Genomic DNA, 13,133 nt, shown 5'->3' on the forward strand with positions numbered 1-13,133 from the left:
GTGCGATTAGTGCAGCAGATAATAGAATATTTATAGAGGAATCTTTCAAATGGTGATGCAAGCACCAAAGTCGACACAAATACTCCTTAGACATTATGCTTTTGAAAAAGCAGATGGACCACTTGAAATTTCAAAAGGTGGCCAGGTAGGGGTCAGTGAAAAAATGCTCCAGTCCTTTTGAAAATATACCACATTATTTGACTGATCATAAAGATTCCAAAAAGGTGTAGTTTGGACTATCTATGATGGAATTCTATGGAGTTATGGGGTAAAAACAGTAAAAATGGTGACGAAAGTAAATTTCAGTTTATACAGGGGTCAAAAGTTAAAGTTGCTCCAATTTTATAAAAGTGGTGCAAATTATTGGTTAATAGGGTATTAAAAAGGAATAGTTTGCACCAAATGTCATGCTGAGTTACCATGTTACAGGGCAACATATGTCATAGAATCCAGTGGATGTCAACCTTGGTTGACCTTTACTTTGGACACCAAGGATTCAACACAGTCAAAACTATTCCATTTTTTAAACCTGTTAGCTGAATTCAAAGTTGAACTGGTGGTCGATGTGACGTATAGGAGCAGCTCCAGAGGTTGGAGATGGAGCTCAGCGAGGTAGCTCGGAACAAAGAGAAGCTGCAGAGGAACCTGTTGGAGCTGACGGAGTACACGCACATGCTGAAGATCACGCGGACCTTCATGCACAGCCGCTCAAGAGTGAGTGCGATATTTCTCTCACTTGCTCTCACCTTATTTATTTACTTCTTATTTCCACTACGGTCAGATTAGCTGCAAATGAGGGCAACAAGAAGTTGGCATTTGGTGCTTTCTGGGTGTGGTCAACTCGTATTTATTTGTGGAGATTGTTTGATGAAACCCGACACTGTCGCTATGAGTTTTTTCTCCACGCCTCCCTGCTTAACACAACCAAAGCCCACTTGATTTGTTTCAGTCTGTCTGTCATAGACATTTCTGTATCGCCAGTTAGCATGCTAGCATCTCTGTAAAATGTGTTGTAAATTACTTCAGAGGTGTTACCTGGTTACAAAAACAGCATTTTTAAATTTACAAGCCTTTATTTCTCTAACTTTTATTTTGGCCGGTGTCATAGGGACTGTGGCTATTGTCACGGCAGAACGCCCGCTATGATTGAAAATGAATGCCCCCTCTGTCATGTGTGGTTGCTTGTAGCTAATCTGACCATAGGGTTAGCAAAAATGCTAAGCATTTGTCACATAGTGCCTTTTCAAATCCCAGTCTGTTTATGTCATAAGCAAGATGTTTCTCTCAGCAGAAAAATGGTGTTTTCTTGTCACTGACCTATTTTTTTTTTTATTTTTTTTTGTGGGTGACAAAGGTGGAAGCACCACTGACGTAAATAGGCCATTGTTACATTGTTTTTCGCATGCGCACTGAGTACTCCGCAAGTCGCTCATGTAGAACACCGTGGGGAGCAGAGACTTTTAATGCCGGTGTAGCAGACCGAACGGTCTGCCCCTAAAAATCTATCTGCCTTTTGCATCTGCGCATGCGCCATTTCGGACCACAGGAGCACGTCTGAGACGGCGTCTCTTCACCCAAAGCAATCAAATGGATTAATGGGATTATTAACCATCAGATGATAAAGTTAAAACCTCTTAAATCATTCTAAAGTCAGTTTTAAGCAGAAACAAGGCTGTTTTAAGCAGAAACTAGGCGAAATTCTGTGACGCTTTGAAATGTCTGACGCGCGGTGAACGCATCAGCTAGCAGCTTGTTTAGCTGCGGCGCTCTGATCGCTTCCGCTGCCTTTTATGATGAAATAATGTTGAATTTATGTGGAAATGATTGTCGTACAAAAGCTTCAGATGTCTGTCGCTGAGATAGATGATGACTGGAGTGCAGTTTGAAGCAGAAACGAGGTGTTAATCCGTGAACTGCGTCATCAGCGGGGATGATTTTTAGGGGTACCATTCGATCTGCGACACCAGCATGCGGCCTCCGGACATGACTGAATCTGTGGATAACACTGTGACAAATACCTGCCTGAAGAAAGGTGGATGAAGTCCCTTAAACATGTCCCAGTTGTGACAATCAGAACAATAAGACAATATTTAATAGATAATAGAGAAGCTTGAATCTTCGACTGGACTGGGTTGCTTGACGTGAGGACATTTCGCTTCATATCACAGAAGCTTCCTCAGCTAAAATTCTTGCTCTGGTAGTCTGACTTCTGTCTTGACTCTTGTAGAGAAGAATAAACCAGAAGCCAACAAAAGATGGAGTTTTTAACCTAACCAGACCCCTCCTACCGAGAGGCCGACTGCTATAGGCTAGTGACTAAACAATAGCTCTAATTAGCACCTATTGTGCACTCTCCTAATGATGGGATGGAAGCCTCCCCTGATGGCTCCCTTGACGACTCTCCTGATGACGTGAATGACTCATTACCATGAACAAAAGACTGAAACTGCTTAGACCTGAGTACCCCATTGTAAACAGGGGACAAAGCGTGTCTGAGACCCGCCCCCCGGTTAAGGCTGGGTTTCAACTGTTTTACAAAGAATGCTTCCTTGACACCTCTCTCAAACCATTTCTTCTCTCTGGCTAAGATTTTAACTTCCTTGTCCTCAAACGTGTGGTTAGTGTCTTTCAGGTGGAGATGAACTGCAGACTGAGGTCCACTGGTGACCTCTCTGCGGTGCTGGTATAGCCTCTTGTTTAAAGGTTGCTTAGTCTCACCTATGTAGTGTTCATTACAGTTTTCCTGACATCTGATATAATACACTACATTGCTCTGTTTGTAACTAGGGATCCTGTCCTTAGGGTGAACTAATTTCTGTCTCAGGGTGTTAACCAGTTTAAAGTAAACTGGGATTTTGTGCTGTCTGAAGATCCTCTGTAGTTTTTCCCCTACTCCTGTAGGGTAGAGACACATCCTCCAGCAGTCTCTGCCTCACAGCTGAGATGGCCTCAGCGGTGGGGATGCAGGTGAACAATGAAGTCACATCAAATTGGAGAGAACAGGCAGCTCCAGACAGAGGTTTACAGAAAACCCACTCACACTGACCAATATCTGCTCTTTGGCTCAAACCACCCCCTTGAACACAAGCTCAGGGTGATCAGGACTGTTCAACACAGAGCCCTACAGGTGCCCACAACTGCAGAGGGAAGGGCTAAAGAACAACAACTTGTACGGAAAGCCCTCACAGTATATGGGTACCCACGATGGTCCCTGGACAAAGTGCAGAAGTCCCAGAAAACAAAGAGACCAGATAGACAGGAGAGGGAGACAAGAAGAAGAGGAGTGTCTCTCCCTTATTTAGCAGGAGTAGGGGAAAAACTACAGAGGATCTTCAGACAGCACAAAATCCCACTTTACTTTAAACCGTTTAACACCTTGAGACAGAAATTAGTTTAATTAACAAGATCCCTAGTTACAAACAGAGCAATGTAGTGTATTATATCAGATGTCAGGAAAACTGTAAAGAACACTACATAGGTGAGACTAAGCAACCTTTAAACAAGAGGCTATACCAGCACCGCAGAGAGGTCGCCAGTGGACCTCAGTCTGCAGTTCATCTCCACCTGAAAGACACTAACCACACGTTTGAGGACAAGGAAGTTAAAATCTTAGCCAGAGAGAAGAAATGGTTTGAGAGAGGTGTCAAGGAAGCATTCTTTGTGAAACAGTTGAAACCCAGCCTTAACCGGGGGGCGGGTCTCAGACACGCTTTGTCCCCTGTTTACAATGGGATACTCAGGTCTAAGCAGTTTCAGTCTTTTGTTCATGATAATGAGTCATTCACGTCATCAGGAGAGTCGTCAAGGGAGCCATCAGGGGAGGCTTCCACCCCATCATTAGGAGAGTGCACAATAGGTGCTAATTAGAGCTATTGTTTAGTCACTAGCCTATAACAGTCGGCCTCTCGGTAGGAGGGGTCTGGTTAGGTTAAAAACTCCAGCTTTTGTTGGCTTCTGGTTTATTCTTCTCTACAAGAGTCAAGACAGAAGTCAGACTACCAGAGTAAGAATTTTAGCTGAGGAAGCTTCTGTGATATGAAGCGAAAGGTCCTCACATCAAGCAAACCAGTCCAGTTGAAGATTCAAGCTTCTCTACTATGGAAACCACCTGGACAACTGAGAGCCTACACAGAAACAATTTAATAGATAACTTGGCACCATCAGCTGTAATCCTGTACACACTGCACACATTTTTGTCACGGCTTCATTCATAAAAATCATTTAGTATTACATCAGTAAAACTACTTTGTGTGAAACTACATTTAATGTCTTGATTCAAACGTGCTTTGCACAAATGATAGCTGTACTTGGAGAGTAAAGCCAGAAAAACAACTGACTTTTACATCAGGAAGCGTTGTCAGGGAGATTGCAAAATGCTATAAAAATGCAGTGTTCCATTCATTCATCAAAAACTTTAGTGTACTGCTCCAGTTGTCATGAAAAGAAAACATGAACTTGATATTTTGCAAGTGTTTAGAAACAGTGAAACATGCACTGAAAGCAACTGAAAGTCTGCCTGTGGTAGCAGTTTTCTTTCATTTTGAGGCGGGTCACCAGATCTGCACTTTATAAACCAGCCTGTTAGGAGGCAAGCCGGATTAAGCCATTTTAGCACTCTCTTGGATCATAGGCGATCATAGTACAACAGCGCCTTGTGGAATAAGCTGCGAGAGCTGCTACCCGTTCGTGTTTTGGACGACTAGTCGATTCACTCCCCCATGCTGACAGCAGAGGTGGGCGCTCACGCTTAGTGACCATGTGCATTGAGAATGTACCAACAGTCTATTAAAGCTACAGTGTGTTGGATTTAGTGCCATGTAGTGGTGAGGTTGTGGATTGCATTATACAGTGAAAAGAAAGTGTGGCTTAAGTATGTAAATCAGTTGCACATGAACAGAAATCACATAATTTTCTTCGGTTTCTCATTTATAAGTAAGACCCTTCGGCTGCTCCCTTGTTTTTACTTGGGGTTGCCACAGCAGATCCAAGGTGGATCTACATGTTGATTTGGCACGTTTGACGCCGGATGCCCTTCCTGATGCAACTTCACATTACATGGAGAAATGTGGCATGGACGGGGTTGGAACCAGAAACCTTCCACACTGAATCCACTTGGTCACTACCCCTGGCAACAGAAAATTATTTGGACACGTTCTGTTCATGTGCAGCTGATGTAGATCTTTAAATTGTATAAATCCAGGAGACTTTTCTCAGTGTGTCGTCATTGACCACAGTTTCATTTCAGGTTTTCACTTCTTTGGCTCGGAGTATTTACCGTATGTTGCCTTATCGTGTCGTTCCATGAACCTGTAGGTTCTCAAACTTGTTAGCCTGCACTACCAATCAGTAGACTGTTTAAAGGGGCACAACCAGTGGTTCATTTTCTTCATCAGTCTTCCACCCACACTGCGAAATACAAAAGGTAGCATAATTATGTCCCTTTTGGGCTACTGTATCAGCATTCTGTTGCAATATAGTGGCCTCCACGAGGGGGTACGCTCCTATATAAATATGAAGGATACATTCTAAGCTTATGAAAGCACATTGATTCATACATTAATGAACAGATGTTATGAATGCTGTGTTCCATTTAAATTAATAAGCGCCACTGAATCCTACACACTGTAGCTTTAATGTCAGGATCACAATGCAGCGCTTTACAAGAAGCAGCTGAGTCATCAGGACTGCAACATTTAAACAGGCTACAGTGAAGATCAGCAGATGTCAACAATAAGACAGGTAATAAAATAAGCATCACAAACCAATTCATGAATATCATATGAGGTTTTTGGGTACAAGTTTTTCAGGAACAGCTAATGCAAACTTACAAATGAAACATGCTCTTTCCATAATTAGCATGAGGCTCTTGGTCCCCAGTATGAAGAATTTCCCACGATGGAGACAGACTCTGTGACAGGGAGCACCGGTATGCAAAGACTTGGAGCCAAGCTTGGGTGAGCCACAAGATGCCTCATTCAGTCATGAACCAGGAAGATGCTTTGTAGCCAGTGCCTTTAAGATATGAATTATAACCTGCATCCTGTCCTCCTTGTAGTTTTGTTTCAGGTCTTATCCAACGGGTGAAGGTGGAGGCGTTTGAGCGCATGCTGTGGAGAGTGTGTAAGGGTTACACTATCCTCAGCTATGCAGAAGTTGACGAGAACCTCACTGATCTTGACACAGTAAGGGGAATTCACGACTCAGAAATGACAAAAAATAGATTTTATGCTTAAGTTTGTGTAAAAGCCAAAAGCTGGAAATTGAAGGTGTGTTGATAAATGTCATCAGTACATATGCCCTGCAAGTGGAGTGTGAGTTAGATGAGGTGGTGGACAGTCTACCTCAGGAAGAAAGAATAGTGACTGGAGCAGACTTCAGTGGGCATGTTGGGAAATTAAACACAGCTGACAAGTTGGTACGATGTCAAGGAGAAGTAGAAGGGTAGCTGCTGGTGGATTTTGCAAAAAGGATAGAAATGGCTGTGTTGAACAAATTAAGAGAAAGGAAGAGCACATGGTGACATTTAAGAGTGGAGAAAGGCACTCACAGGTGGAATATGTCCAAAGCAGCACATGCAACCTGAAACATTGTAGAGTGGATGGTGGTGTCACGGAGAATGTAGTTATAAAGCTGCCCACGACAATTAAAGCTGTATGGTTTTCCAGTTTTACAAAACTGGCAAAATGTACTTTGTACTGAAATCCAAGCATTATAAATTACATTTATTTTTGTACCTTGTTGCAAAGTCACAGCTCATTTTAATGGAGAGAACTTTTTTGGGGGGGGGGCGAAGTTCCATAGAGAATATTGTCTTTTCCTTCTAAGGCCATCATTCAGCCAAATTGCAGGAGGAAGCGCGTGTGCACATGCATGAGGTTTTGAGATTACCTGTGACCTGACCCACTTGCTTTGTGTACCTTCCATGTGAACATCCGTTAGATGTCACTTCAGAGGTGGTATCTGGTTAAGCCGTGGTCACAACCCGCCGTACTTGCACGTGCGTGTAGTCTACTTCCAAAAACGTGTGCTAAATTTGGAGATCCGTACTTCGAAAGTACTGCCTCAGTACGAATTTAGGAGCACGCAGAAACACGCAGACACGCCGTAGAGGTTTTAGTGCATGCAGAACTTTCGCTGCGGTCAGGCTGCGGATTCACCAGCAGTACAGATGACGCACGTTGTGAGTACTGCCTCAGTACGGATTCAAAGCAGCATATTTTCATTCAATTACTATTGAATTAACCAAATCCGTACGTAGGCAGTACGGATTTGGAGGCCGACAGACTTGCATGCACAACGCAGCTTCTCACTTTAACTTGGACTTTATTTCCAAACGTCAGCAACACACACTCCACAGCTTCAGTCTGTTAACTAGCTGTAACTTTTCGAGACAAGTAAACACTCGTACAACTGACCGCTGCAGGCTGAACATGCTCATGCATCGCCGACGCCGAAAAACACCTGCCGCTCCGGTCCCGCTCATAAAAAAAGAAAAGCGACACACACACACACACACACACACTGCATTACTGTCATCTCTCTTTATCGTTACACTCCTAGAGACGTGCGTTGAACGTACTCCCTCCCTCCTCTTGCTGCTGCCTCCGTACGTTTTCACAAAAACGTAGTGGCCGTGGCATCCGCAGAAAACGTACGGCGAAAAAAAACGCACGGTGGGTTGTGACCGGGGCTTTACAAAAACAAAGTTTTTAGATTTTGAAGTGTTTCTTTCTAGCTGATCTTTAAAAAATATATGAGAAGCATATTAGATTTTTACAGAAATAAGCTGTTTCAGAGCTTTTTTCATCATCTTGGTTCATTGTGTTTGAAGCAAGCAGCCAGATGATGTCACACTGCCTTTCTTTACTCCAAATGGCAGCTGCTGTGTCCTTCCCAGTGCCCCTTGTGCAGCTCAGGAGAAGCACCCATGTGATCTATAACATCACTACCAAATGTAGGTCATGGCATCTGATTGCTTGAATTTCTACCCATCAGGGGTTGAAATAATAAAAAAAATTTCAGACAGCACAAATTTTGGTATACTGGCAATATCATATTATGAAACCCTTATTTAAATGTTAAAGAATAAAATTAGTGTTGCCAAAGAAAATTATTTTTATGATTTAAATCTTTAAAAACCCAAAGGCCGTACACCTTTAATCTGCAATTTTGGTAATCAGTGAATAGTTTTGCATCTTTTTTTATTCATTTAATTATTTAAAATTCTCTATCAGCTTCTTAAATGTGATGATCTTTTTAACAGCAAGCTGGTTATCTTCGGGTTGTGTACAACACATGATGTCAGAGGATGTCATCTTAGCCTTTAATAAACAGTAACTGATGTTTTTCACCATTTTATGGACCAAACTAATGGATTATTACAGAAAGTAATCAACATATTTATTGATGATGAAAGTAACTGTTAGCTGCAGCCATTGCTACACTGTCTACAGTTGCCTTAAACACCGTCAAAAAACCATATACCTCACCCTCCATGGAACACACCTGGTTATCGTTCCTGTCCAAATGCTGTCACATTATCAGTCACTGCCTCCTAGTGCACATAAAGTGTATTACACCAAACTAACATGAAGGCACTGAGACAATTGCACTGCCTCAATGTTGGTATTTTTTGACTTCCCTTGTTGACGTCATTGGTATCAGAGGTCTGATACAATTGTTAGCGCCAGGAGAGCAGAAGTCTGCCAAAAATGTTGCAACATCTCACGTAGTTCCTGAACTATCAAATCATTAATATATTTGAGATGATGACATCTGATTTGAGGTTGACCTTAACATTGCAATTGTTATAAGAGTACAATCCACAGAGTTGATCCTTCAAGTTTGATTGAAGTTGCATTTTGAAGATACTGTCACAGACTTAAAGTCTAAGTGACTTAAAGTTAAAACCTGTTCTAAAGCCATGTAGTTGAACATGTCGTGTAAGAGTTGCTTTATTTTGGTTGTGCTAACTAGGTTAGCATGCAGGGTGGTTAGTGTCCTTGCTTCCAAAGCAGAAAGTTCCAGGTTCAAGACCACTCTCACAATGAAAAATTGGAGTTGAATCTGGTGTAGAACCTGTGCCAAATAAGCATATGGCTGCTTACGCTGTTGTTAGCTAGGTTAGCATGTAGCTGGCTCTGACATTAGCCTATTCAGATTGTTTGAATGTTAATGTGTGGTCACTGAGTAATATTAAGCTGATTTTCAATTAGCGTCTTTACTAAACAATTTAACCTTTAATATTATGCATATGCTTGTATGATTGATGCCATACTGCAAAAAAGTAATGTTATTTTCTTTTATTGTGGTGAGTGATCTGAAGAATTGGACAGGAAATGGACTTCAAAGTTTAGATGTATTAAAAAAAGTTCAAACCCTGATACAGAGAGCCATGTAACAGCGCTGGGTCTTTGAACCAGCTCACATGCAGACACCTAGGACAAAGAGCCCAGATCTCCTTTCTCCTCTAACTTTTATTTCTGTGCCTAAGCCAGCCCCCGTGTGGGCGGTCCTTAGCCTGTCGTGAATCATTGTCTATGTGATTGGCTGCAAAGTGAGGTGAAGTAGACGGGTGTTAGCGGGTGTCTGCTCACATTGCGTTCAAGGTTGTTATGTAAAAATCTTATAATGTTTGTGTATGTCTACAATATAGTGTAGTGTCACGCAATAACTGAGTGTTCCATCATGATGTCCAAATAGATGTGAATACTTTGGTTTTATCAATTAGACAGCTCTAAAAATATTAGATGGTTTTATTAATTAGAAAGCTTATAAAAGGATCAGCCATTTTGGAAACCAGTTAGGTTAAGATCAGATGGTTACACGGACATTTTGGATGTGCGTCGGCCATTGTGATGTGCATCATGGAACACTCTGACAGTAACATTAACATCAACCTTCCAGCACCACTAATTTCAATAAAACAGTACTTCTATTATTGCTGTAAGCTTTGCTAATAATAATATGTCTGGTTTTGTCTTATTTTAGGGGGAGAGCAGTAAAAACGTTGTCTTTCTTATCTCTTTCTGGGGAGACCAGATTGGACAGAAAGTTCAAAAGATCTGTGATTGGTAAGAGCTTTTTTCATTTTTGTTATTTTGTTTCTTTTTTCCCTCTTCTAGCTGCTGATCATCATCCTGTTTGACTTTGTTTCTCAATCCTTCAGCTACCACTGCCATCTTTACCCGCACCCAGAGAATGACGAGGAGAGGGCAGACGTGCTGGATAGCTTAAAGACGCGCGTTCAAGACCTTAACAATGTAGGGCCGATAAGGCTGACGAAGTGGAAAAGCATAGATTACCTCCCTACATAATGAATGAGTTAGTAATAACTGGTCTTTTTTCCAGGTGCTGCACCGCACTGAGGACTATCTAAGACAGGTTCTGCAGAAGGCCTCCGAGTCGGCCTATACTTGGGTGATGCAAGTGAAGAAGATGAAGGCTATCTACCACATCCTCAATCTCTGCAGCTTCGATGTCACAAACAAGTGTCTGATTGCTGAGGTGTGGTGTCCTGTCAGTGACCTCGCAAACTTACGGGTGGCACTAGAAGAAGGCTCCGTAAGTATAAAGTGCAGGAGGAAACCTACCAGCACTGGCTATTTTGATAATGGCATCCAGTTTACAGCCTGCATACATTACAACTTAAACAGTGACATTAGCTACATTGAAAGCCCCCCCGTGCAAACAACGTTGTAACAGACTAAATTTATTATGCAGAATGGATTTATGGATTGTTGCTGCTGTTGTTTGAATATAGCAAATGATAAAGGTTTTCAAATTTGCCATTTTCTTCATTATGGCTCAGGATTTGCAAACTAGTCACATCAACGTAACCACATCTGCTATACATAGTGGTAGAAGTGACATCCAGAAACCCAGTACTTCTTGGGAAATTTTTCTCTTGTCTATTCATGTGCATAGATTCTTGATTTTTATTTACTCAGTTTGATTCCGCTGATTGCATGTTGAAACATTACCCTTCTTAATTTTTATGCTGCAGTTGAATGTGAAATTCTTGTTGTTGGCACCTTACTGCGACACACGAATGCACCATCCAGAATCATGCACGCATCACTCCACAGTTTAAGCTTGATTAAACACTGTTTTTAGGTTGACAGGAATGTGCACAATCCTTTATCCCAACAATGGTTTGAGCATCTGGTAAGATAATGTGGAAATTGTACATACAGAACTCAACTATGAAATAGTTGGTATGGTCCTTTAACCCTTAAACACAAGTGTGTTGCTAAATATAAGGGTAAACCCTGTTCACACATAATTTTTTGGTTTTTATAATATCAGCTGGTTTGTATGTTTTATTTGCATATGTTTGGTTTTAATTGGTAGGCATGCAGTTTTTGTTTTTTTTTTGTTGCCTCTGTTTTATTATGTACAGCATTTTGTAGATTTTTTTTCTACTTAAAAGTGCAAAATAAAATTATGGGTGTAAGTCACACCTGTTAAAAAAGCCTGTTGAAGAGGAAAAACCCATATATGTCACCTTTTTTATATTATCAGCTCTTTAATTTGGGACTTTTGTACATTGTTTTAATGTACTTTTTATTAATATTATTATTTTTGGTTAGTGCTTTGATTCCTGGGAAAACTCTAGATAAATTCTCTTTGTTATTATTCGTATTATTATTAAGGAATGTGTGATTATAAGTCACAGGACGTCCCAAGTTAGCTTAAAAAAATGTGATTTATATTCTGGAAAATAGTCTATGATATGCATTTAAGGGTTAAAATGGCATAATGGCCGATGTAGAATTATGGGGTCCAAGCTCGTCTCAGGGATGCTACAGGTCAGAGGGGTACGCAACATTTTGTCTGCTCTGAGGTTGTTAAAATTAGATGTGCACAATTAATAAAATCACAACACACTTCAATCAAAGCTAGTTTAAAAGATGAAAGAAAAAAAATCTTCAGATTGACTAAGGAGAAAAGGGGGAAGTCTTGTAGATTTGGAATGAATGACTTTTGATTCTTTTGGTGTTCATGTGCAGGTGTGTATGCATAGGGTGGATTGGGGGTGGGGGGGGGGGTCCAGCCATTCTTACAGACAAGTATGTTTGTGCCAAAGGTAGAAGGTGGGAAGTGATCAGTGGAGAATGCCAACTTTTTTCTTTTTTTAATTACCCAAAAAGCAATAACAGTTGTCTGAACATAGAATCACTCAATCTAGAAAATTCAGATTGCATCAGGAATTCTTTTCTGCTTGAACTTTTTAATTTTACAACCCTGTCCTGAGTTTGAAGTTGACCTTTGAAACGCTTGCTTTCAGTCCCCGTTTGATGCTTTGTCAATTTCAGAAGCGTCTTCTTGTCTTATTATCAGAGAAAAGGTGATGCCACCGTACCGTCGTTTGTGAACCGTATCCCAAGTACGGACACTCCACCGACTCTGTTAAGAACAAACAAGTTCACATGTGGCTTTCAGAGCATCGTGGAGGCGTACGGGGTGGGGGACTACCGCGAGGTAAGCCCAGGTAAGAACGCATGTCGCTATGCCAAAGGAATCCCTGAACGAGAGCAACTTTCTAAAAGTTTCAAAGCACGTGTATTGAAGTAATGTTTCTTGCTGGCAGCTTCCTACACCATTATCACATTCCCCTTCCTGTTTGCGGTAATGTTCGGGGACCTCGGACATGGCCTGGTGATGAGTTTCTTTGCTCTGTGGATGGTGCTGACAGAAAAAAAGCAGAAGAAGAAACGCTCCAATAACGAGGTGCAAATGAATCCTTCGCTCATAGATAGCACAGAGGGTTTCCATTAGATTTGACTAATGGTTCCTGTTGCCTACAGATATGGGTAACGTTTTTCAGCGGACGTTACATCATCCTCATGATGGGCCTTTTCTCGGTGTACACCGGGTTGATTTACAACGACTGTTTCTCCAAGTCTATCAACATATTCGGCTCCGGTTGGAGTGTCAAGGCGATGTTCACGAATCAGCAGTGGACGTAAGTTATCAGTGGTGGGCACAGTTCAGCTAATGGATGAATAGTGAAGCAACCTTTTTTGTTAGCATATTAGCTTTTCAGCTAACTTTTAAAATCATGAGCAGCCCAATTATTCCTTCATTCATTTTCTATACCTGCTTCCAATTCATTCAATTTCAGTTTTATT

General features: G+C 41.4%; 1 protein-coding gene across 2 annotated transcripts in view; it reads left to right on the forward strand.

The window, feature by feature from the left end:
- The window catches only part of atp6v0a2a (ATPase H+ transporting V0 subunit a2a), a 42,665-nt gene that overhangs the window by 13,881 nt on the left and 15,651 nt on the right, over window positions 1–13,133 (forward strand). Inside the window, exons 4-12 of one of the 2 annotated variants that reach the window (XM_034193114.1) lie at window positions 577–714; window positions 5,878–5,954; window positions 6,056–6,182; window positions 9,991–10,073; window positions 10,169–10,262; window positions 10,351–10,563; window positions 12,343–12,493; window positions 12,593–12,732; window positions 12,810–12,967. In XM_034193114.1, coding sequence (XP_034049005.1) covers window positions 577–714; window positions 5,878–5,954; window positions 6,056–6,182; window positions 9,991–10,073; window positions 10,169–10,262; window positions 10,351–10,563; window positions 12,343–12,493; window positions 12,593–12,732; window positions 12,810–12,967 — 1,181 coding nt within the window. Of the gene's footprint in view, window positions 1–576; window positions 715–5,856; window positions 5,955–6,055; window positions 6,183–9,990; window positions 10,074–10,168; window positions 10,263–10,350; window positions 10,564–12,342; window positions 12,494–12,592; window positions 12,733–12,809; window positions 12,968–13,133 lie in introns of both variants that reach the window. The other variant, XM_034193113.1, reaches the window with a different exon arrangement.

This window comes from Thalassophryne amazonica, chromosome 17 (assembly GCF_902500255.1).
Source record: "Thalassophryne amazonica chromosome 17, fThaAma1.1, whole genome shotgun sequence".
In the NCBI taxonomy this organism is placed as follows: domain Eukaryota; kingdom Metazoa; phylum Chordata; class Actinopteri; order Batrachoidiformes; family Batrachoididae; genus Thalassophryne; species Thalassophryne amazonica.